We start from the raw sequence: 22,700 nt of genomic DNA, 5'->3' as shown, positions 1-22,700 counted from the left end.
TTGTTCAAGAGGGAGAGAAGAACTGGGTGTGAAATTGACAGACTGACTGGTGCAGCATTTGCAGTATTGCAGACTCTTTGCCGGACCATTGTGGCGAAGAGAGAGTTGGGTTCCAAGGAGAAACTCTCTGTTTACTGGTTGGCCTACTTTCCTGCCCTCACATATGTTCACGAACTCTAGGTTGTGACTAAAAGAACGAGCTTGCAGACACAAGTGGTTAAAATTAGTTTTCTCTGCAGGGTAGCTGGACTCTCCCTTAGAGATAGGGTGAGAAATTAAGTTATCTGACAGAGACTCAAACTAAAACCACTGTGGCTCCACATGAAGAGGAACCAGTTGAGGTGATTTGGGCATCTGATAAGGATACCCCCTAGATTTTTCCCTAGGGAGGTTTTCCTGGCATATTCAATTGGGAAGAGACCCCTGGAAGACTCAGAGACTACGTCTCTCAAATGATCTTGGAACACCTTGGAATCCTCACAGAATAGATGGAAGAGATGGCTGTGGAAGAAATGTCTGGGCCTCCCAGCTCATGCTGCTGCCCCGAGACCCGATTTAGGGACAAGCGAGAGATTATGAATGGATGCATTGTCTCAAAATTGCCTAGGATCTTTCTGGTACTCTAAAAGCAGTAATGCTATCCTCAAACATTGTCTGTACAAACAAAACCTATACATTTTTATAACAAATTTCAATTTAATTCAGTTTATTTCTAAAGCGCTGTCACAACAAGTCATCGCAAGGCACTGAACAGAAACATTCATATACATAAAAATTCAGTTAGTAAAAGTTATCTATCTAAGGAAACCAGCTGATTGCGTTGAATCTTCCCTTCGTTGCAGTTTCCCAACAAATAAAACCTTTAATTTATTTTACTCAACAATCTTTGTCGCAGTGAAGCAATCCAGTCCTGAACCCAATGCCAGGACTCCATGTGATCCTAAAGAACCCCTTCAGTCCGTTTACTCCTCCACACAACTATAGCAGTCATGAGCAGTGTGACCAGGACGGGCACGGCAATGAAGGGCACCAGGATGCTAACTGGCGGGTCATGTAGAAGCCTGCCATTCAAAGCGCAGTTGTGGAAGTATCTCTGGTGAATCTTCATGAAGAAGCCATCGACGACCTCATTGGGCCAGAAGCAGTCCATCCTCAGGGCTACCTGGTAGGTGCAGTTAGTTAGACTTTCGTAGATCCTGCAGATAAAATGGGGACATTTGACACTTAACACGATAAAGTTGAAAACAAATTATTTAAACCAACCACATTCTTTGAAGGGATCCACAATATGGCTGCCTTTCATGGCAGACCTTTAACTAAAATCATTTTATGTTGAGTGATGGAGTTGCAGCCACTTTAGTCAAACCTTGAAAATGATCGGCATGATCTCATTGAATATTGTGAGATCTGTTAGCGTTCAGAGTATCAGTTGTGGACCACTTTCAGCTACTATCACAACAAAATTGAGCTCGGCATTTGTAAGAACCAACTGAGGTATAGCTATTTTTGGGTTGGATAAGGTTAACTAGCTGTGGCAGCCATCTTGAATTGGATTGATTCCAAATGTTATTCAGTTTCAGATGTAATTTAGTGATTACCTTTTGCAAGTTTCATAAAAAACATGTGTATATATTTTGCTAACAGACTGATACACAAACACACACAGACCAGAACTAAACTGTTCTTGACAGATCCAACAAAGTTCCGTCATGTCATCTGGACGGCTTCTGTTTTTATTTGTTGAGGCGTTTCATCTTTCAACCAAAGGACTTCATCAGTCTGACGAGCCACAACAAACTGAGTCCCACAAGCAGCACACCCACATAGTGGACCAACCCGTTTGCTGGTGATAAGATGGTTTCTGGGGCCCGCCCTCTCGCCTGTCTACCCCCTCTGAGGCAGCCGTGTGCCTGGATTATTGAGCATGAACTTTGATGCTTTGAACCACTTTGTCTATGGCTACCTCAGAAGAGTCAACGAGGGAGAGGACAGGCCCCAGAAACCATCTTATCCTCAGCAAACTGATCGGCCCACGATGGGTGTGTGCTGCTTTTGAGACCGAGTTTGTTGTGGCTCCTCGGACTGATGAAGTCCTTGGGATGAAGGACGAAACATCTCAACTTTGTTGGATTTTCTACCTGGATTATTGAGCATGAACTTTGGCATTCTTGACAGATTTTCTTTTTCATTTTCATCATGCATTTTGTTTTGTTCCTCTCAGTGTGGAACCACAGTGGGGGATTCTGCAGGTGGGGGGTGGGATGGGGCACACAGAACAGTTTCTCCCATGACCAGTGGGTTTAACACAGCTAAATATAACTGCTGTGTGTGGAAGGCAGAAGAAATTGAGATGCATACCTGCTATGTGACATACTCAGTGGAGAATTGCAACATACCAGAGAGGGATTATTTCCTGGACACCAAAGAGGGCAGCAAGAACAAAAAGACAAGGACCTCAAAGTATTATTATTCATTTTTATGTTTTTTTTTATTCATAGAGTCCAGCAAATTGTACATAAACATTTTCTAGCAGACCTCATGTCAAGAAGAAGAAAAAAGACCATTACTGTATTCTAGTTTAGAAAGGTTCTTAAATATAATGAGTGTAACCTGAAAATGTGTGAACCTGCATGCTCTCATTTACATCCACCTCGATATAAGATTTCATTATTTTACCAGTGAACTTAAAGCTCTAAGATGGCAATCACAGATGGACTGACACTCACAGCTGCCCGTCACATGGCACAAGCTCCTCTTGTGGGAGACAAATTACAAGTATGGCAAATTGTTTGTGTATTTATTTGAAACCCTTGATATCAAGTATCACATTATATTGCCCTAGTTGTACATTTAGTTTCACGAGTTTGACAAAAACACTTAATTGGTGACGGCCTAGTAAGCCAGCCACCTATTATTATCCACCTGAAAAGGGTCTTGCTCTTCTGTAGACTTTTATGCGTCTCAAAACGCAACATATACCCCCACAAATGTTAAATCAAAATGACCAGCTTGGCACCATGATGTGTGATATTACTTTTATTGGTGTTTTGAGTTACCATGGCACAGTGGTGTATTCTACATGTTTGTAGTGGGTATACTGTGCTTAGAAATCAAAGTACACTGGTTAGTACAATGTAATTGTTAATTTATTTTGATTTTTAACTAGATTAAACATTTTCAAATTTCTATGATGCTTATATATTTGATTAAATGAACAACAAATTTTGTACAACAGTTGACTTGGTATTAAACATATGTTATAGAAATTATAAAACAGTATCAAAGCAAAGCGCTGCATACCGATAGATTGTTACGGAAGCGTTTAATTGCTGTTTAACGTATCAATGACACGTGCCTAATGAAATGCCATGTACTGTATCATTGGGCACTTTTAAGTGTGTATACTGAAAATCTTAAGCTTTTCTAGTGGGTATACTCTGTATAGTATCACGTAGACTATAGCACTGCCATGGCGACATAATTAGCAAACAAAGATGCCATTTTTCCCATTCACAAAGCTTGACGAAACTCTTCATAGCCTCTTACTGACATAGTGAGGTCACATGACCAAGAGTGGCGAGGTCCCTGAAGAAAACTTAGAAAGTCATGGAACAAACTCTTCCTACCACCGCATCTTTTAAAATAGGCCTATATATTATACAGTATCTCAAAACGTAGGCATTATTGTCATCTAAATTTTAAAATGGCCACCATATGGCAGTCCTTGTCAGTTTCTCCAGGAACTTTCTACTAGTACTTAATACTATTTTCCCAGTATTTTAGCCTAACTAGTTGGAGCAAAGGTCATACTAGTCAGCAGTTTTTCTACCCAAAAGTCCTAACTAGATGGATTTTTGACACACCAGTGGACCAAACGAGTTAACTAAATTTGGTCTTACCTGTTAACTAGTACCGGTACACATTTCATGCATACCAGCTAGTGCATAGCAGATTAGTTGACATGTTTTATGTGCATTAGTTATGTAATTAGGATAATGTTTCAACTATTCGACTGGAGAGAATTTTAGACTTTACCAGTCAACTAGTTATTTTTTTTCTGTACATTTGTCAGTATATAATTGACATTTGTCAGGTGCACTGTTCAACTAGTAATGACAAAAACATGTCAACTAGTTGACTAGTGATCATTTTAGTTTTTTGGTCAAACGGGCACTTTTTGGGGGGGTTCACTTGTTTATTGCACACATTTGCAAGTGACTAGCTGACATTTTATGTGCACAAGGTAACTAAGGAGAAAAATGTGTCAACTTTACAAACTATTGAACATCTAAGTATTGAACAAGGTAAAATTTTATGCTACATTAACTATGCACTTAAAACATTAACTATTTAGTAGGGATACACGATGTTATCGGCATGGTATCGGCCGATATTTGTGTTAAAGTTAAATATCGGACATCGGCCATTCCATCAAAATAACTCACTGATATATATATATATATATATATATATATATATATATATATATATATATTTATATTTTTTTTTTTTTAGGTGCTATTTTTGTGTGACAACCCAGTGACAAAATTTGACATTAAACATAATCTAAGCATAATTTTCAGCCCCTTTGTTGGCATCTGCATTTGGTAGCAGGCCAAACTGAAAAAGAACGTGCAGAATAATGTAGTATTTTAATTACACAGCAGAGAAAGCTATGTAGTCTCTGTAAGTAGGTCTAGGAAGAAAAAAAAAATCAGTATTGGTATCGGTTATCGGCCAAATATTTTTTAACATATCGGCGTATCGGATATCAGCCAAAAATCCGATATTGTGCATCCCTACTATTTAGCCAGTAAGGTCAAATTTATTGGCAGGCACTAGTCATGTATTGCACATATTTATAGTCACTAGTTAACTAGCAGATATTATGTGTTGACTAGTTTGCAAAGGCTTTTTGATATAGGTAACTCATAAAACACAGTTGACGACAAGTTTACTCCAGTTCAGAGATCTGGGGCCACATGTGGCTCTTTAGTCCCACATCGGCTCTTTGAAGCTTTGACCAAACAGCACTCTGTGGTGGCTCAGTGGTCTGTAGTTACATCAGGAAGGTCATCCGGCATTAAAGCCATTGCCAAGTCTTTGTGCGAGTTAGTTCGCTGTGGTGACCCCTGAAGAAGGGAGCAGACGAAAAAAAAAGTTCCTCAGACTGATGAAGCCCTTTGGATGGAGGGTGAAACGTCTCAGCACAAAAAAAAGAAACCATCCAGATGACCTGACTGATCATTGTTGGGAATTAATAAGTAGTTCAGACTTCAATACTACTGTTGCAACAAATTTCTGACTTGTATGACTTGTGCGCCAGTTGGACAAAAGTGCCAAAAAAAATATGTGGCTAATAGGAGTGCTTGTTGAGTTAGTACACCAAAAAATAAATAAAAACTTAAAGTGTCCAAAGGTGCAACTAGTGCAGTGCAATTTTAACACAGCACTAGATATCAAAGATATAAAGAAATGCACAAATGGTTTGCCATATACGTGCAAACACAGCTGCTATATGAAGTCTTTTGAAGAAAGCCTGAGCAGTACATCACCTTAACAAATGCCCCGAAGATAAGAAAAGTTTCACTTTCTAAGGGCTTCCAGTTTTCCAGAAGTGTTTTATCCACTGTTATCTTTAAGGTGACCCCAACTTACGGGATGTGGCTCTTTCCTGAGGAACTGCGTGATCTGGATAACAATAAGCTGCCTGAGAGGTGTAAAAATGAAACATAGTTACGGATTAAATTTATTGCAGAGGAAGTTTGAGCTCAACAAGATAGATATGAGCAAGTTGCTGTGTGGTCTCTACAACGTCATCATTTAATATTTAAAACTTGGCTGAACCCGCCTCCTTTCATGCCAGAGATTTAAACTGAGTTCATGTTATGGTGAAAAATTGATAGAAATGTTTTAGTAAATCCTTAAAAATTACATAAAATGTCATCCTGTATAATGAGGTTTCATGCTCAGAGTAGTTATTGTGAACAACTCTCAATTACCGTATTTTTTGCCATATAGGTCACACCTTTTTGCATAAATTTGCAAGTCCTGCGACTTATACACTGAATCGACTAACATACGTTTTTTTCCTCATATTTTAACCCAATTTTTGGCTGACATCTGATTATTTAATTCATTCTCACATAGAAAATATTGAACACTATCATTTTCAGCCACTAGAGGGCCCTCGACTAATATGGCAAGCCAAGTGTCTCATTAATAGGTAAATGTGGCTATTAATGAGACACTTGGCTTGCCAATGAGGCCACCTTCGTCTCGCTCCGGAACTCCTGGAGCAAATGTCAAATCAGCTGCATGTCACCACAACGCCAAGGCAAAATGCAGCTGATTGGCCCATTAAAATGCATTTAAGGAAAAGTTCAACTGAGACACACCTTTACTATAATTTCGAACAAACAAATAATTGTTTTTAAGTGTTAATCTTGTTAAAATCTTGGTAAAGTCCTCCCGTGCACGGTCCTGCGGCCGCCATTTTGGCAGCCCATCTTTTTTTGTTACAACACCGGCCCACATTTTTGGGTTGTCAGCGGTGATGCATAACAGATGCGACTGATATGGCGAAATAACTTATTTATGTTTTTTTTCCACTTTATTAGACATTTTTGGACTGATGCGACTTATATGGCGGAAAATATGGTACTACAATATCACAGAAGAAATCAGTGTCCCCTTAGTCCTAACAATTTTTTAAATAGGAAAGGAGTCTTTTAGCTGTATAGGAAGTGGTGGTGCAGAGGTTAGAAAAGGTGGGCCTGTGATTGGAAGGTTGTCGGTTCAACTCCTCAGACCGACAACCTCAAAATGTGGGTGGGAAAGGAGGAGCACCTAAACCTGCAGAAATCAAGGAGCTTTTTATCTAAGCTGTTGATACATTTCACTTCTACCTACTATTTTGCTGCTTTTAGCAAGCCTTTTGTTGATTTTTGCTACTTTTAGGATTTTTTAAGTTCTAATTTAAATTAAAGGAAATTTTTTATAAAATTGTTAAACAAATATGTAAATGTACCATTTTAGTTAAACCATTTAAAACATTTTTATTAAATGTTTAAATCATTTTAAACTTGAGAAATTGCATTTTCTGCAAAAATGCAGTGTGAATGCTTATTACAGAATAACTTGCTTAAAAAAAACAGCTGAAATGTAGCTAAAATGTAAGACAAAGCCTACTTTAACAGAAGAAAGCAGAAGGAAGTGCTGCATTAGGTTTAAACCATCAGAAATTAGCACAAAAATGAGTAAATTAGCTAAAAAAAAAAAAAGAAAAAAAGCTGAAATAAGCAAAAAAATAGCTGAAAGTAGCTGAAAACACAGAAAGAAGCTTAAACTACCAGAAGGATGCGGAAAGAGTTGAAAAGAGCTCCAGAAATGTGGAATTAGCTGAAAATGCTAAAATTTGCATAAAAACAGCTAAATAGCTGAAATTGTAGAAAAAGCTGAAACTTGCAGAAGGAAGCAATAGAAGGAGCATGACAAGCTGAAATGAGCAGAAAAAAGTTAGAAGTACAAAAATGTTGTAGTTAGCAGAAAAAAATTGAAAGGAGCACAAAACAGATGGAAAAAACAGCTGAAATTAGCTGAAAAAAAATTTGCACAAGGAAGCTGAAAGAAGCTGAAGCAGAACAAAGTGTGAAAGGAGCAGTAAAAGGTTGTAAACAGATCTCAAGATGTGAAGGATATAAAATAAGCTCAATTAATTTTCTATGAGGAAAAAGTTGCAGAAAAGGCTAAATATTTCAAAAAAGCTAAAGTTGCACCAATACCAAGAGTCATAGCAGGATTGTCCTGAAAGAGCTGAATGGTTTGATTTATGATTTGTTGAAATAGCCTGAAAACTTTGGGACGAGAATCGCTCAAAAAATATTCGGAAAAAAAGTGGATCACAATAGAGTGAATGCTTCATAAATATTCACACGTGTTTCTGTGGACTTTATGGTTTAGTTGTGAAATATGGAAGGAAACAGTAAATGAGAGAATCTAAAAATTTTATGTTTCGTGTCTTACTGTTGACCTGCATCCACCAGGTCCATCTACAGTTCCGTTCTGTTTTCAGGAGTCAAATGCTGGCGTCATTCTTTGTTTCCAGAAGTGGTTTTTTACACAACACTTGAAATGCTTGGACACTTCTGAGTTGCCATGTAGGCAGGGGGTTGGGGGGGTGGGGGTGGGGGGGCACCAATTATATTGTGCTGAACCTTGAGAGGCCAGAGAGCCAGGAGGGAAATCACCATTTTGACAGCAGCTTCTCGGCTTCTTTCATCCTCCGGTCTGACTCATCCCCATGACCGCTGGGGCTCAGAGACGTCTCACAGCCGAACATGAGCTCAAACAAAACTGGACAAAAATTCTGCCACACAGAAAATGCAGCCAAAATGCAGTGTTGAATGACCTAGCTAAAATAGGTGGAAGAAGCTGAAACTCGAGTTATTAAAGCTAAAAGAAGAACACTTGCTAATAAACTAAACAGATAAAAACACTAAAAGCTTAATGAAGTCAAATGTAAGCTCAAAGCAAAAGGTAGCAAAATGATAGCTAAAAGTAGCAAAACAGTGTCATAGCTCTGCTCTCTGTCAGCTCCTCTGTCATGCTGCACACTCAGTAATCACTCAACTCATGTCACCTGTCACCGCTCATTATCCCACAGCTCCACCACCTGGTCCAGTCAGTACTTAAGCTCACTCATTCCTCTCAGTCTGGGCCAGATTCTCTATCCTGTCTCATCAGCAGTAGACTTTCCAGCATTCCATTGATTGACTCATCACGTTCATGACCCTTGCCTTGACCACGACCACGCTTTTGCCTCAGCCCTCGTCTGCTTTTGCTCATCTGATCAGGTACCGACTCATGCTCTTGTTTTTTTGACTCTCTTTTTGGATCACGTAATGGATACTTCTGCTGAACAACTGACTTCACGGTATGAACTCTGCCTTTCCCTTCTGACTGTTTTTTGGATCACGGATTAAAGGTCAAGCTCATTCTGTATCACGGACTTATCCTTACCCCTGAATCTGATTCCCACAGATTCATTTCCCCAATTAGCCTCTTTCCCCCTGCATCTACTAACCTTTATCTTTTAGTTGCAAGCCTGTTGGACTCCGTTCCAGTGGACCTTAACATCTGTTCTACTTCTACTGGCAGCCCGCCACTACAACACTACCCAATCACGAACTACCAATCAGAAGATCGGAACCAGCCCAGAACCGGTCCTACTCCAGAGTTTTACTTTATTTCACAATAAATCTTTTAACCCTCTCAGTGGTTGTTGTTGTTGTTTGCGATCCGGCCTCTGGTTCATGACAAACAGTAGCTAAAAATGGCAGAGCATTAGATTAAAGTAGCAAAACAATAGCTAAAAGTGGCAGAGAATTAAAGTAGCAAAACAGTAGCTAAAAGTGGCAGAAAATTAGATTAAAGTAGCAAAACAGTAGCTAAAAATGGAAGAGCATTCAATAAAAGTAGCAAAACAATAGCTAGAAGGGACAGAACACGATAAAAGTAGCTAAACAGTAGCTAAAAGTGGCAGAGCACTCAATAAACGTAGAAGACACTTAGCTAAAAGTGGCAGAGCACTTGATAAAAGTAGCAAAACAGTAGCTAAAAATGGCAGAGAATTTGATTAAAGTAGCAAAACAGTAGCTAAAAGTGGCAGAGAATTAGATTAAAGTAGCAAAACAGCAGCTAAAAGTGGCAGAGAATTAGATTAAAGTAGTAAAACGTAGCTAAAAGTGGTAAAGCATTAGAATAAAGTAGCAAAACAGTAGCTAAAATTGGCAGAGTATTAGACAAAGTAGCAAAACAGTAGCTAAAATTGACAGAGTATTAGACTAAAGTAGCAAAACAGTAGCTAAAATTGGCAGCGCATTAGATTAAAGTAGCAAAACAATAGCTAAAAGTGCCAGGGCATTAGACTAAAGAAGCAAAACAGTAGCTAAAATTGGCAGAGCACTAGATAAAAGTAGGAAAGCAGTAGTTGGAAAGTAAAATAGCAAAAAACTAGATGAAAGATAAGAAAGCAAAATGGTGGCTAAAAGCAGAAGTATTAGCTAAACGTAGCAAAGGCTAGTTAGAAGGTAAAAGTAGCAGATCTGTAGCCAAAAACAGCAGAAGAGTAGGCTTTTCACAAACTGAAAACAGCAAATAGATAGCTAAAAGCTAAAAGTAGCAAAACAGTGGAAAGAATGTAAATGTAACAAAGGGTTAGCTAAAAGTAGCAAATGTCTAGCTAAAAGTAGCAAATGCTAGGTAAAATCTCAAATTTACAGAAGTATAGCTAAAAGTAGCAAAATTTTAGCTAAAACATAAAAAGCTAAATGGTAGCTGAAAGCAGCAAATAGTTAAAAGTAGCAAAGCCTGGATATAAGGTAAAAGTATCAAAACTGTCGCTAAAAGCATCATCTGTTGTGTTCTTATGTTGTTTTTAAGTAGAATTTGGAGACATTAGCTAACAGGTAAGAGCTAGTAAGAGCAGGGTGGATTAATTTTAAAGAAATGTAAGATTTATAAATGAAAATTCATGCGAACTGCTGTAAATATCATTGAAACTGAATTTGCTATGAGTCAGACCTTTGCACGCTCAGATTTGCTGTTAGAATTAACTTAATTTTTCCTAAATGAGGATATGAAAAACGCTATTTACTGCAGGTAAGATAATAATTGTTTATTACCTTTTCTCATCCAATTCCATTTAAACAGATCCTGTCTATTTAAGTCTTTGGCATGTAAAAAAATACAGATATACCACCAAAATTCAATAATTTCATGTTTGGAATACCTAATAATTTGCTAAATCTTAACTGGATTAAACGAAGACAACACATAAAACACTGAAATTAATATTTGAAGCTTAAAACCCTAGCAGGTGGATCAGCTCTCATATGATTAATGAGCTCCGCCCTCCAAGCTGAGTGAAGCAGAGTGTTCCCGGAGCAGAGGTGGACGAGATGTTTATCGTTCTGTAAAACAACTGAAGGAAAATGGAAAACCGTACTTCAAAATCTGCCACTCTCTCTGAAAGTCACTGCTTGCTGCTCCCCCCTGTCGCGTGCGGTGGTTTTAAAGTTGAACCCAACGGTGCAGATGGACCACAGAGAACTCGGAGAAGTAAAATATATATATAATTTATTTATACAAAACAAAAACACTGATATGGCAGCAAAACTTACTTGAGTGGAAGACACGTAGGAAAATACAAGGAGCAGAGTTTGACACGGGGAACCCCATACGATGACCAGCTATTGAGGAAACCTAGACGCAGACTTATATACACACAATAATTATCGACAAGGACAAACACCAGGTGGATGGCATAAACTTATAACATGAGGGGAAAAAACATGAAGACAGGAAACAGACCAAACAAGGGAGCCACAACTAGTCCTGCCGAAATAAACAATAAATCAATTAATCGCATGTTAAATGAAAATTATCGACCTCATTTTCATTTATCGGCTTTATTGTTTCTTCGTTTCTCTCTTTCTACTAAAGACACTGGATGACAAAAGGCTCAACTCTGGTGCTCTTCACTGACCCCTCCCTTTCTCTTTTTAAAATCTATTTTAACTGTCCAAAATCCTGTTTTTGGATCGTTAAAAGCAGCTAAGTTGAGAAGCTAAGCTACGAGCTAAGCTAACAGGCCGACCTCGGGAAAAAACCTCCGTCTTGTCTAAGCTCCAAAATTCACGGTTGAAACCCGTGCCTTCATGTAAAAAGTTGTTTTTCTCTGCAAAAACAAGCTGAGAACTTGTTTACTGATCATTTATTAAAAGCTTTGTGTGAAAAATGCTACGCTAATCACACCGAGCGTCTGCCATTTTGAGAACCGAAAAGAGACAGCCCATGTCACGTCAAGGGGCCTCCCTCCCATTTTTCTTAAAGAGACAGGTTGCTCGCTCCCTCACTTTCCATCCTTTGGTTCGAGTCGTCTTATGCTGCCATCCAGTGGTCATAAAAAGGTACTACACTCAAACAAATTAACCAACATTTCTTCTTAAATTTCAAACAATATTATCGTTTATTGCAATAATTTCGGAGACAATTAATCGCTCAGCAAAATTTGTTATCGTGACAGCCCTAGCAACAATCCTCACACCCCCAGGCTGAAAGCAGATTTGAGAACTTGTTTTAATGAGTTTACAACACTGCTATTGTTTATTTAAAAAGTCCCTTTATTAACTAAAAAGAGTGTTTAGAAATTTTAAAAGGAGAATTGTTCCCATTAAAAATACAAACTTGACTGGTAATTAAGTTGTTCATTGAAAAGATTTATGGGAGAATGTTGTTTTACTCAGAAAGGGATTGTAGTGTCTTTGTACAAATTGTCCCAATGTGCTGTCCAGATGAACTCTTAACTTTTTTGAATTTTTACAAATTCTAGGCAAATGCAGATTTTAAACAAGCGTCATCTAATCCTGGTCCTTGGGGTCATTATCCTGCAGGTTTTAGATGAATGAATGAATGATCAACGAACTTCTACAGAACTTGAAGACATGCTGGAAAACAGGGAAACCACTGAAACATACAGGAAGGATACCTGTATCACCACTGTAACAGTGATATTATAGAAGAGGTGACAGTTTATAAATATGTGGGAATTTGGATTGAATTTGGATTGAATTTAGATTGATGGTGCTCTGTCCTTTTCACATCATGTTAATAATAATGTGTATGTGTTGTCATCATTGTATGTTCCCATTAGAGCTATAATTTCTAACCCGGAGCCCGTCCCTGCCTGACCCGGATTCAGACCGGGCCAGGTCATAAAAATGTGCTTAATGTGTGGGCCGGGTCGGTGTTGAGCTTTTTACTGCGTCCCGGATGTGCGCAGCCAACAATCCAATATATGCAAACATAGCTTGCCATACTGCACCGGCCGCACGCAGCCATTTGACCGTGCACTGACCACCCGGTTGAAAGAGGTAAAAAGTTCAGTTAAGCTTCAGATGGACTACTGCCAGCGATCCAGCAGCCCAAATGGACATTCATTCAGCTGCTGCACTCAGCGGAAGCGCGCGGCCGATGACCCAAACAGGTGACATCACAAAATATCCGACATGTCAGAGCAGGATGCAGGCAGAAGCAGGAGAAGCATTTAATACACTTTGAGAGCTCCTCAGCTCTGATCTTTCTGCCCCCTCAGTTGCACGCATCCACCAACCGTTGATAATAGTCAGTGGTACAAGCAGTCAAAGTTTAATTAAAAACGTTGGGGGGGGGGGGGGGGGTCGGGTTCGTATCTGTAATTACTGTTAATTTTTCGGATTGGGTGGGGTTTGGAGATGATGGCTGTGGGCTGGGGCCGGGTCGGTTTGGATTATTTGGACTCGAGTGCAACTCTAGTTCCCATACAATGGCGAAATTGGCTCTCTGCATTTAACCCATCCACCACCAAGTAGAGCAGTGGGCAGCTATTGAAAGCGCTCGGGGAGCAATTGGGGAGAGGGTGTTCTGCTCAGAGACACCATGAGATGTGCAATGACTTGCGATCGAACCTGGGACTTTCAGGTCCCGAGTCAGCTGCCCTGCCTCTACCCCATCTCGTCCATCATAATGTTTAAGGTTAAAGCGAGACTTGGTTATCTACGTTGAAATTGATCTTGGTTTACAATGGATGCAATATGCACCATTGTTGAAAAAACCTGTTCTACCTGTGTTGGATTATGGAGACATAATTAAAAGACACACATAATGGGCACATAGTCAGCCAACCAGTTTTTAAAAAATCCAACAAAATTAAGTCCATTAAGTCCTGGTCCATGCATTTGTCACGTCTAGACTGGACTATTGCAATGTTTATTATCTGGATGTCCAAATACTTCTTTAAAACGTATTCAGTTGATCCAAAATGCTGCTGCCAGGGTCTTAACTGGAGTTAGTAGGAGAGATCATATTTCTCCAGTTTTAGTTTCTCTCCATTGACTCCCTGTCAAGTCCAGAATAGAATTCAAAATCTTACTTCTAACTTGCAAAGCTCTCAACAACCTGGCTCCATCTTATATTAAAGATCTTATTGTTCCATATTTTCCTAACAGTGCACTTCGCTCTCAGACTGCAGGTTTACTTGTGGTTCCTAGAATTTACAAAAACAGAATGGGAGGCAGATCTTTCAGTTATCAGGCCCCTCTCTTGTGGAACCAACTTCCAATCTCTGTCCGTAAGGCTGATACATTATACAGTTTTAAAACTGGGCTTAAGATTTTCCTTTTTGCTAAATCCTATAGTTAGGGTCGGCTTGGGATCCTGAGCTGTCCCTTAGTTATGCTACTATAGGCTTAGACTGCTGGAAGACAAACTGACCACAATTTTCACTCTGCTACTGCCTTTACTTATTCTGCTCAACCTGTTTTGTATTTGTAATTATTTTTTCTATCCTTAACATGTTTTTTTGTCTTTCAGATACACCTGGACCTACCATTCTGTGTTCGTCTGTCTCTCCAGCAGATGGCCGCTTGTCCTGAGCCTGGTTCTGCTGGAGGTTTCTTCCTTTTAAAAGGGAGATTTTCCTTTTCCTTGTTGCCACTGTGCTTGCTCAGGATGGGAGACTGTGAAGAAGCCAAGATTCAACTTGTCTGCTGGATTCCTTAGATAGAGAACTTTACTAATTGGCTTTTATGTATGTGAATGTTTCTGTAAAGTGCCCTGAGACAACTTTGTTGTGATTTGGCGCTATATAAATAAACTGGATTGAACTGAATTGAATTAAGTCAGGTCATCTAGACAGTTTCTTTTTTGTTGTTGTTGAGATCAGTCCATTGGATGAAGGATGATGAAGGATCCAGCAAAGAACTTTTTTCAATTTTTTTACCTGGATAACTGAGCATGAACTTAGGTGTTTTGAACCACTTTGGCTATGGCTGCCTCAGAGGATTTGATGGGTGACAGGGCGGGCCCCAGAAACCATCTTATCACCAGCAAACTGGTTGGCTCACTATGGGAGTGTGCTGCTTGTAGGACTGAGTTTTGTGGCTCCTAGGACTGAAGAAGTCCTTTGGATGAAGGATGAAACGTTTCAACAAAAAAAAAAAGCAACCATCCAGATGACCTGATTGAACTTTTTTTTAACTCTTCTTTTCACAGCAGTCTGTCTTGAAACACATCAATGAGGTGCTATTTATAATATAAGACAGATCTTGGTGGCAGGCCTCAGACTGATGAAGTCCTTTGGATGAAGGACGAAACGTTTCAACAACAATAAAATAGAAACCGTCCAGATGACCTGACTGAACTTTTTTGACCTCTTCTTTTTACAGCAGTCTGTCTTGAAACACACCAGTGAGGTGCTATTTATAAGACAGTACTGGGTGGCAGGCCTCAGACTGATGAAGTCTTTCGGATGAAAGACGAAATGTTTCTCCCAAAAAGAAACCGTCCAGATGACATGATTTAACTTTTTTTTGTGATCTTCTTGCCATGCTTTATTTATATATCTTTTTGTTTACCCATCATACCGATCTGTCATGTTGAAAGTACATTAGGAGACATATGACAAAATCCTAATATTTTATAAAAATGATTAAAAAATACGATATATGGGTCTAGTTGAGAAATCAATGCCAAGTTCATGCTAAAATCAGCCCACGCAACATTCCGTACTTCGCGGGACTCCATCTATGTTTTATCGCGTTGTGATGAATTTCCAATGATTTAAGCTTATTATAAATACGATTTAATTATAAATAGCAGAAATATTGGGGAGTGGTGGCGCAGAGGTTAGAGAGGTGGGCTTGTGATCCAAAGATCGCCGGTTCACGCCCCGGCCCCGACAACATCAAAAATTGTGGGTGGGGTAGGTGAAACACCCACACTTGCCCCCACCCTCATTCGCCCCACTCTGGGCCCATGAGCAAGGCCCTTAACCCCCACCATGTGCTCCCTAAAAAAACAGGTCTCTCTTGAAAATGAGTTCTCGTGGCTCAATGAGACTAACCTGGATAAATAAAGGCTAAATGAAAAAAAAATATATATATATATTGTGATACATTACGTCCTTATCGCTCCTCTCTAGTTTGTAGGTGAACTCACTGCATTGTGTCAGGCCAGCTACACCACATGTCCGGGTCCAGTCTTCCTATGTTCAAGTGGAACTCGTCTAGGCAGAAATCTCTGATCATTGTTACGTAGAATTGTACGCTGCAGCCGGACGCTGAGGGGACGACATGAGCTGTGTGAAGTTGAGACAAAAGACAAAAATAAGAAAAGGAGACTTTTATTTAGCAGACTGGAAAAAAGCCTCATTGTACAAATGCAACAAAGATTGTGGGAAGTGGCTCAGTGTTTATCTGCTCTGTTTACTTCCTTCATAAATAGGAATATGTTTGTTCAACAAACAAGGTTATGTTCTGGCTATAATTATTCTCACCGGGATATTTCTTCCCTATTAGGCCGTTACTTTCACCAAGAAAAGATTTTAATTTGCAATCAGAGTCCCAATCCCATTTGTTTACTTCAGAGATGTGTGCAAACAGCCTCTTAATGCGGAGGCAGACCATCGCCGTCCCACTGGAATAAGAACTGAATGTAATACTGAAGACGGGGAGAGGGAGGCTAACAAAGACCCCGTGTGGAAAATGAACGTTGTTGTTGTTTCGATCAGGAAAACGTGGCGGGTCTCGGTCTGTGCCAGCCTGATAAGGGCCAACTGTTTGCCCATTGTGTTTGCTCCGACTTGGCGAGCGCTCCCAGAGGTCCGGAATGCTCCAAGGGAGGCCTGCTGTGTTGACGGGGAGTTTTTATGTGAGGTAGTGCAAAAACAAAATGGCGTGTGTCCAAAGCAGCTGTTGAGATGAAGCAGCAAAAAGCTAATATCTGGAATAAATTGTAAAAAAAAAAAAAAAATCAAATTTGTCTCCCACTTTTGGTCGTTAGTTCCAGAGATAATAAATTAAACATCACAAGTTGATCAAGTTTTATCATGTCGATCTATATATTGTGCATAAAGAATATAACATTATTGTCACATTCATAGATGTCACATCAGTTATATGTGAAGAGGACATGTCCCCTCACATTTAGAAATATTCATTTGGATGCCCCTGCATTTACCATGAAATATTAGTTAACCCAGCGCTGTTTCTATTTCTTTGAGACATAATCCATTCTACTTGATAAATTGGAGAATGCTACAAACCACTAAAAGTCCACTCCAGGTTTTCCTGGTTACTTACAACAACTCACCACCCAGCATGCAGTGTTTCTTCGAGGTCACTTGCCCTGGCGGGGCGCTCTTCTCTTCGGGTTTTTTTGTTGACCGTGATGGGGGGGGAAACCTTTGTGTTGCACGCTAAGTTAGTTATGGCAGTTGTTGACTGGAGTGATGGGGGAGGGCGGGTTAGGATGCGTGAGAGAAGCGGAGCGCTACATATGTAGCATCTTAGCTAGTACGTCTCTAATGCGCTCCGCTAGCAAGTGCTATGTTAGTGCTGGTAGTTGTCATCTGTGGGGGGTCTTTTGTTATTTGCATGAGAGTTTGGTTTTTGGACCTAAGCATCTTAGAAATAAATTTTGCAGTCTTTCACTTTCTCTGGATGACATTAATTTGACCTCTAGTTCTAAAGTTAAAAATCTTGGTGTTATTTTTGATTAGGACATGTCTTTTAACCCCCATATTGAAAATGCTGCCAAAACCGCATTCCTTCATCTGCGTAATATCACTAAGATTAGAAACATCTTATCCAAAAATGATGCAGAAAAACTGGTCCATGCATTTATAACATCTAGGCTGGACTATTGAAATTGTTCACTATCTGGGCGTCCACAAACTTCATAAAAAAGTCTTTGTAATTATTTTTTCTATCCTTGACATGTGCTTTTTGTATTTCAGGTACACCTGGACCTATATCTGGACCTGTCATTCTGTGTTTGTTTGTCTCTGCTTCCTGTTCTTCTCAAACCTAGCAGGTCAAAGCAGATGGCTGCTTGTCCTGAGCCTGGTTCTGCTGGAGGTTTCTTCCTTTTAAAAGGGAGTTTTTCCTCCACTGTTGCCACTGTGCTTGCTCAGGATGAGAGACTGCAACAAAGCCAAGATTCAAAGAGTCTGCTGGCTTCCTTAGATATAGAACTTTACTAATTGACTTTTATATGTATGTACTTTGTAAATGTTCCTGTAAAGTGCCCTGAGACAACTGTTGTGATTTGGCGCTATATAAATAAACTGAATTGAACTGAATTAAAGTGAGAAGCGGAGCATGATTTATTCACACAAGGAGAGCTGTTGGTCAGACAACTTCTTGTTGCTCTCTGAGATTGTTATTGAATCAAGTATTTACTTATGTACGTAAACGTAGATGATTAACAACCATTACCAGAGTGCAAGAAATTGCATCTATTTTATTTAAAATGTTCTGGGGGACGACCCCCAGATTACCCCCCCGTGCCCCCCCCCCCCCCCCACACACACACACACATATTACAAATTCAAGGATTCAAGGTTCTTTATTTATCATTCGCACCCTGCGTGGAACATGAGGTGGAACAAAATTATGTACACTGGGTCCCAGTTACATCCAACAATAAAATGTAAAAGAAAAACAGTAATACGATCTAAGATATGAACTAAGAAAAACATCAACTAAATTTACACTAAGCACTAGTAGCATAAAATCAATACGCCGAACAGCAGCACGAACATGAGTCTGTGTGAGCAGATGAGTACGAATGAACACATCAACATGAAACAGATCAGCAGCAACATGAAACAGATCAGCAGCAACATGATGTGATTTTTCACAGTGAATATTCTGGTTAGAGATTCATGAGTCTAACAGCTTCAGGGTAGAAGCTTTTGCTCAGTATAGTGGTTCTTCACTTAATGCTCCTTAACCTCCTTCCTGAGGTGAGCGGGGCAAAAAGTGTGTTTGCTGGGTGAGTGGGGTCCTTCATGATGCAGGTGGCCCTCTTCCTGCATCTGGAGGTGTAAATGTCTGTGATGGTGGGGAGGCTGACTCCAACAGACTTCTGTGCAGCCTTCACCACTCTCTGCAGAGCTTTTCTTTCTGCAGCTGTGCAGCCTCCATGCCACACGTTGATTCTGGAGCACAGGATGCTCTCCACTATACACTTGTAGAAGGAGGTGATGACTGAGCTTCCCAGACCAGCTCGTCTCAGCCGCCTGAGGAAGTAGAGTCTCTGATGAACTTTCTTGATCAGGCTGGAAGTGTTGTTGCTCCAGCTGGGGGTGTAGGTGTGTTTGTTCCTTCTGAAGTTCACAATCATCTCTTTTGTCTTCTTCACATTGATGTGAAGATTATTCTCTTTGCACCAGCTCTCCAGGTGTTCCACCTCCTGCCTGTAGCTGGACTCATTGTTTGTGATGCATCTCACCACCGCTGTATCATCTACAAACTTTACAATGTGACAGCCTGGATGAGTAGCTACACAATCATATGTGAGCAGAGTGAACAGGAGGGGGCTCCACACACATCCCTGAGGAGAGCCAGTGCTGAAGGTTATGGTGGAGGAGGAAAAGTTGTGGATCCTCACAGACTGAGGTCTGTTTGTTAAGAAGTCTAGGACCTAGTTGCAAATGGAGCGCTTAGACCTCATGTGAATAGTTTATCCATCAGGGTCCATCATTATTGAGCATGGACTTTGTTGTTTTGTCCATCAGGATTTGGGGAATCATGGTGTTGAAGGCGGATGTGAAGTCCACAAAGAGCATACGGACATAAAAGTCCTTCGGCTCCAAGTGGTTTAGCGCAGTGTGGACCACAGAGGAGATGGCATCCACTGTTGATCGGTTCTCCCAGTATGCGTGCTGATGAGGGTCCTCGTTGATGTTGATGGTTGTTTTGATGTGGGTCATGACTAGGGGTTGAACGAGTATATAATTTTTAAACTCGACATCAACATAATAAAACCAGAGTAGAACTCGAATATTTGATGATGTCATAGATCTCAAGATACAAAAATAAATAAATAAATAAAACCGCCAAAAAAGGTAATTATTTACAACAACAAAAAAGACCAACAAAACATTGGGAGCGTATATTATGCTCCTACCATTTATCATACTGCAAATAAGTCACAGGCAAAACTAAACTATTAGTTATTATTATTAAACTGCAAACGTGAAGAAACATGCAGCACGCCAAAAACGAAACTTAAATCGAAACTGGTTCTGGTTCGGTGGATTGGACCCGGTGTTACACCATACTCTGTGACCTGCAACAGTGCAACACTGCCCCCTACGGTCATACGGTGGTCACATAATATGACGTCACTACGGATACTCAACGTAACATTTTTAACCTCGATAGATGTCCTAGCAATCGATGTGTAGATTACTCGAGTACTCGTCCCGATACTCGAGTATCGGGACGAGGGCCACTGTCCGATAGTCATTCAGACTAGTCACTGTAGAGTTCTTTGGGACTGGGATGATGGTGGCAATCTTCAGGCAGGTGGGAACTGTTGCCAGGGTAAGTGAGGTGTTAAAGATGTCTGCCTGCACCTCACAGAGCTGATCGGCACATTCTTTCAGCACTTTCCCGGGGATGTTGTCTGGGTCGGTTGCCTTGTGTGGATTAATCCTCCTGAACGTACTCCTTACTTCTGCTGGGGTCATGCTGAGAAGCTCTTCATCTGGTGGTGAGGTTAGTCTGGTGCTGGGTGGTCTGTTCAGGTCTTCAAAGCGTGTGTAGAACTTGTTGAGGGCATCAGGTAGTGATGGGTCTTTGGGGCATTGTTCACTCCTGCCTTTATATTCTGTTATACACTTAATGCCCCCCCACATGCTCCGGTGGTCGTGTGAGGTGAATTGACTCTCGATCCTCTGTGCATATGTGGCCTTGGCCCTCTTAATACCAGCAACCAGCTCTTTCGTTGTCCTACTCAGCTCCTCTGAGCTTCCAGACCTGAAGGCAGTGTTCCTGGCTTCCAGCAAGGTGCGCATCTCTGCATTCAGCCAAGGTTTTCTGTTTGGGTAACTTTTAACATATTTTAAGGTGGAGACGGTGTCAGTACAAATGCTTCTGACGCCAGTGGTCACAATATAAATGTTCAGCCTGGACTCATATTTTTGTCTCTGCTACAACCAATGTATGTCATAGCCCCAGAATGCATTGCACCGGTAAAATAATGACTGTACTTGGGTGAAAAATGTAATAAACAAATATATATATATATTAAAATAACTGGGCATTTTCACATGTCACAAGCACAATATTAAGAGAGAAAAAAAAAGAAATAATGTAAAGCTAATATTATCGATGTGAGGCTAATATTAACAATGGAAGGCTAATATTTGCAAATAGTCGGAGATCCCTTTAAGATTTGTTGATGAAGCACCAAACAGTGGAGGGAAAGTCAAAACATTTCAAATAATCCGTTAAAAAGAAAATTATGTTTTTGGACAAAATATATCCCACCTCTCTCAGATAAAGATTTGAAACCTAACAAAATCTTTTTGTAGGATTTTAGACAACTTTACCACATAGAATAAACAACAAAAAAAAAGTTTAAAAATATTTACAAACACGGTTGAATACAACAGTAAATGCTGAATTTTTAAGCAAGTGTATACAGCTCAAATCATGTGTCTGAAATTACTCTCAGGTACTGCCACACTAAATTTGAACTCTGTATCTGTAAAACGGACTGCATTATAGCTGTTTTTGTGTTCTCTTTGGTCAGTTGGCTGTGGCAGCCATCTTAGATAGTCAACTCCTTGTAGATGTGAGCATTTCATTAAAATTTGTCCAGCGGTTCTTGAGATATTTTGCTGACAGAGAAACAAATTTAGCAGATATTTTTGTACATAGCTAAATAAATTTTGACATTGTTTAATTATTACCATATCATACCATACCTTACCATACCATACCTTACCATAATACATGCATTCATTACAACTAGGCTTGATTACTGCAATTTGCTCCTGTTTGGTATCAGTCAGACCTCCATTGCACGACTACAACTGGTCCAGAATGCAGCAGCCCGATTTTTAACCAGTACAGGCAAAAGAGAGCACATTACTCCAGTTTTGGCCTCACGGCACTGGCTACCGGTTCACCTTCCAGTTCCAAATCCAGTTCAAAATACTCCTGTGTGTCTATAAATCGCTGAACAGTTTTGCCCCCCTCTATCTCTCTGATTTGCTACAGCCGTATATCCCACCACGTTCCCTGAGATCAGCGGACCAGTTGCTCCTCACAGTTCCAGGAACTCGTCTTAAGCGCAGAGGTGACCGGGCCTTGTCTGTAACTGGACCAAGACTTTGGAACGAGTTACCTCTGCTTGTCAGACAGGCCCCCTCCCTCTCGGTTTTCAAATCCCGTTTAAAAACCCACTACTATTCAGTAGCTTTCAGCACCAGATGATCTGTGTTTTGAACCTGTATGCTCCAGACAGTTAGTCATTATATTTATTATCTGTATCGTTTTTATGTCTATATTCTGATTTACCTCATTTTGTATATTGCCTTGTGTGTTGCCTGTTTTTCTGTCTGTACAGCACTTTGGTTGGCCTTGTCGCTGTTTTAAGTGCTCTATAAATAAAATGGTATGATATGGTATGGTATAATGGTATGGTGTAATACCATACCATTATACCATACCAAAATACCATACCATTATACCATACCATACCATACCATAATATCATACCATTACTCCATACCATACCATAATATCATACCACACCATACCATACCATTATACCATACCATACCATACCATAATATCATATCA

General features: G+C 40.0%; 1 protein-coding gene across 1 annotated transcript in view; it reads right to left on the bottom strand.

The window, feature by feature from the left end:
* Positions 1–834: 834 nt before the first annotated feature.
* Positions 835–22,700, bottom strand: part of LOC119429102 (receptor activity-modifying protein 1-like) — a 23,370-nt gene continuing 1,504 nt past the window's right edge. The window contains exons 2-3 of the mRNA XM_037696819.1: positions 16,039–16,177; positions 835–1,196 (exon numbers count right to left, since the gene is read on the bottom strand). Coding sequence (XP_037552747.1) covers positions 941–1,196; positions 16,039–16,177 — 395 coding nt within the window. The 3' untranslated portion in view covers positions 835–940. The remainder of the gene's footprint in view (positions 1,197–16,038; positions 16,178–22,700) is intronic.

The sequence above is a fragment of the Nematolebias whitei genome, chromosome 23, assembly GCF_014905685.2.
Source record: "Nematolebias whitei isolate Nwh7 chromosome 23, NemWhi1, whole genome shotgun sequence".
Classification (NCBI taxonomy): Eukaryota; Metazoa; Chordata; class Actinopteri; order Cyprinodontiformes; family Rivulidae; genus Nematolebias; species Nematolebias whitei.
Note: the sequence above shows the minus strand (reverse complement) of the source record. Positions and strands in the feature narration are given on the sequence as shown.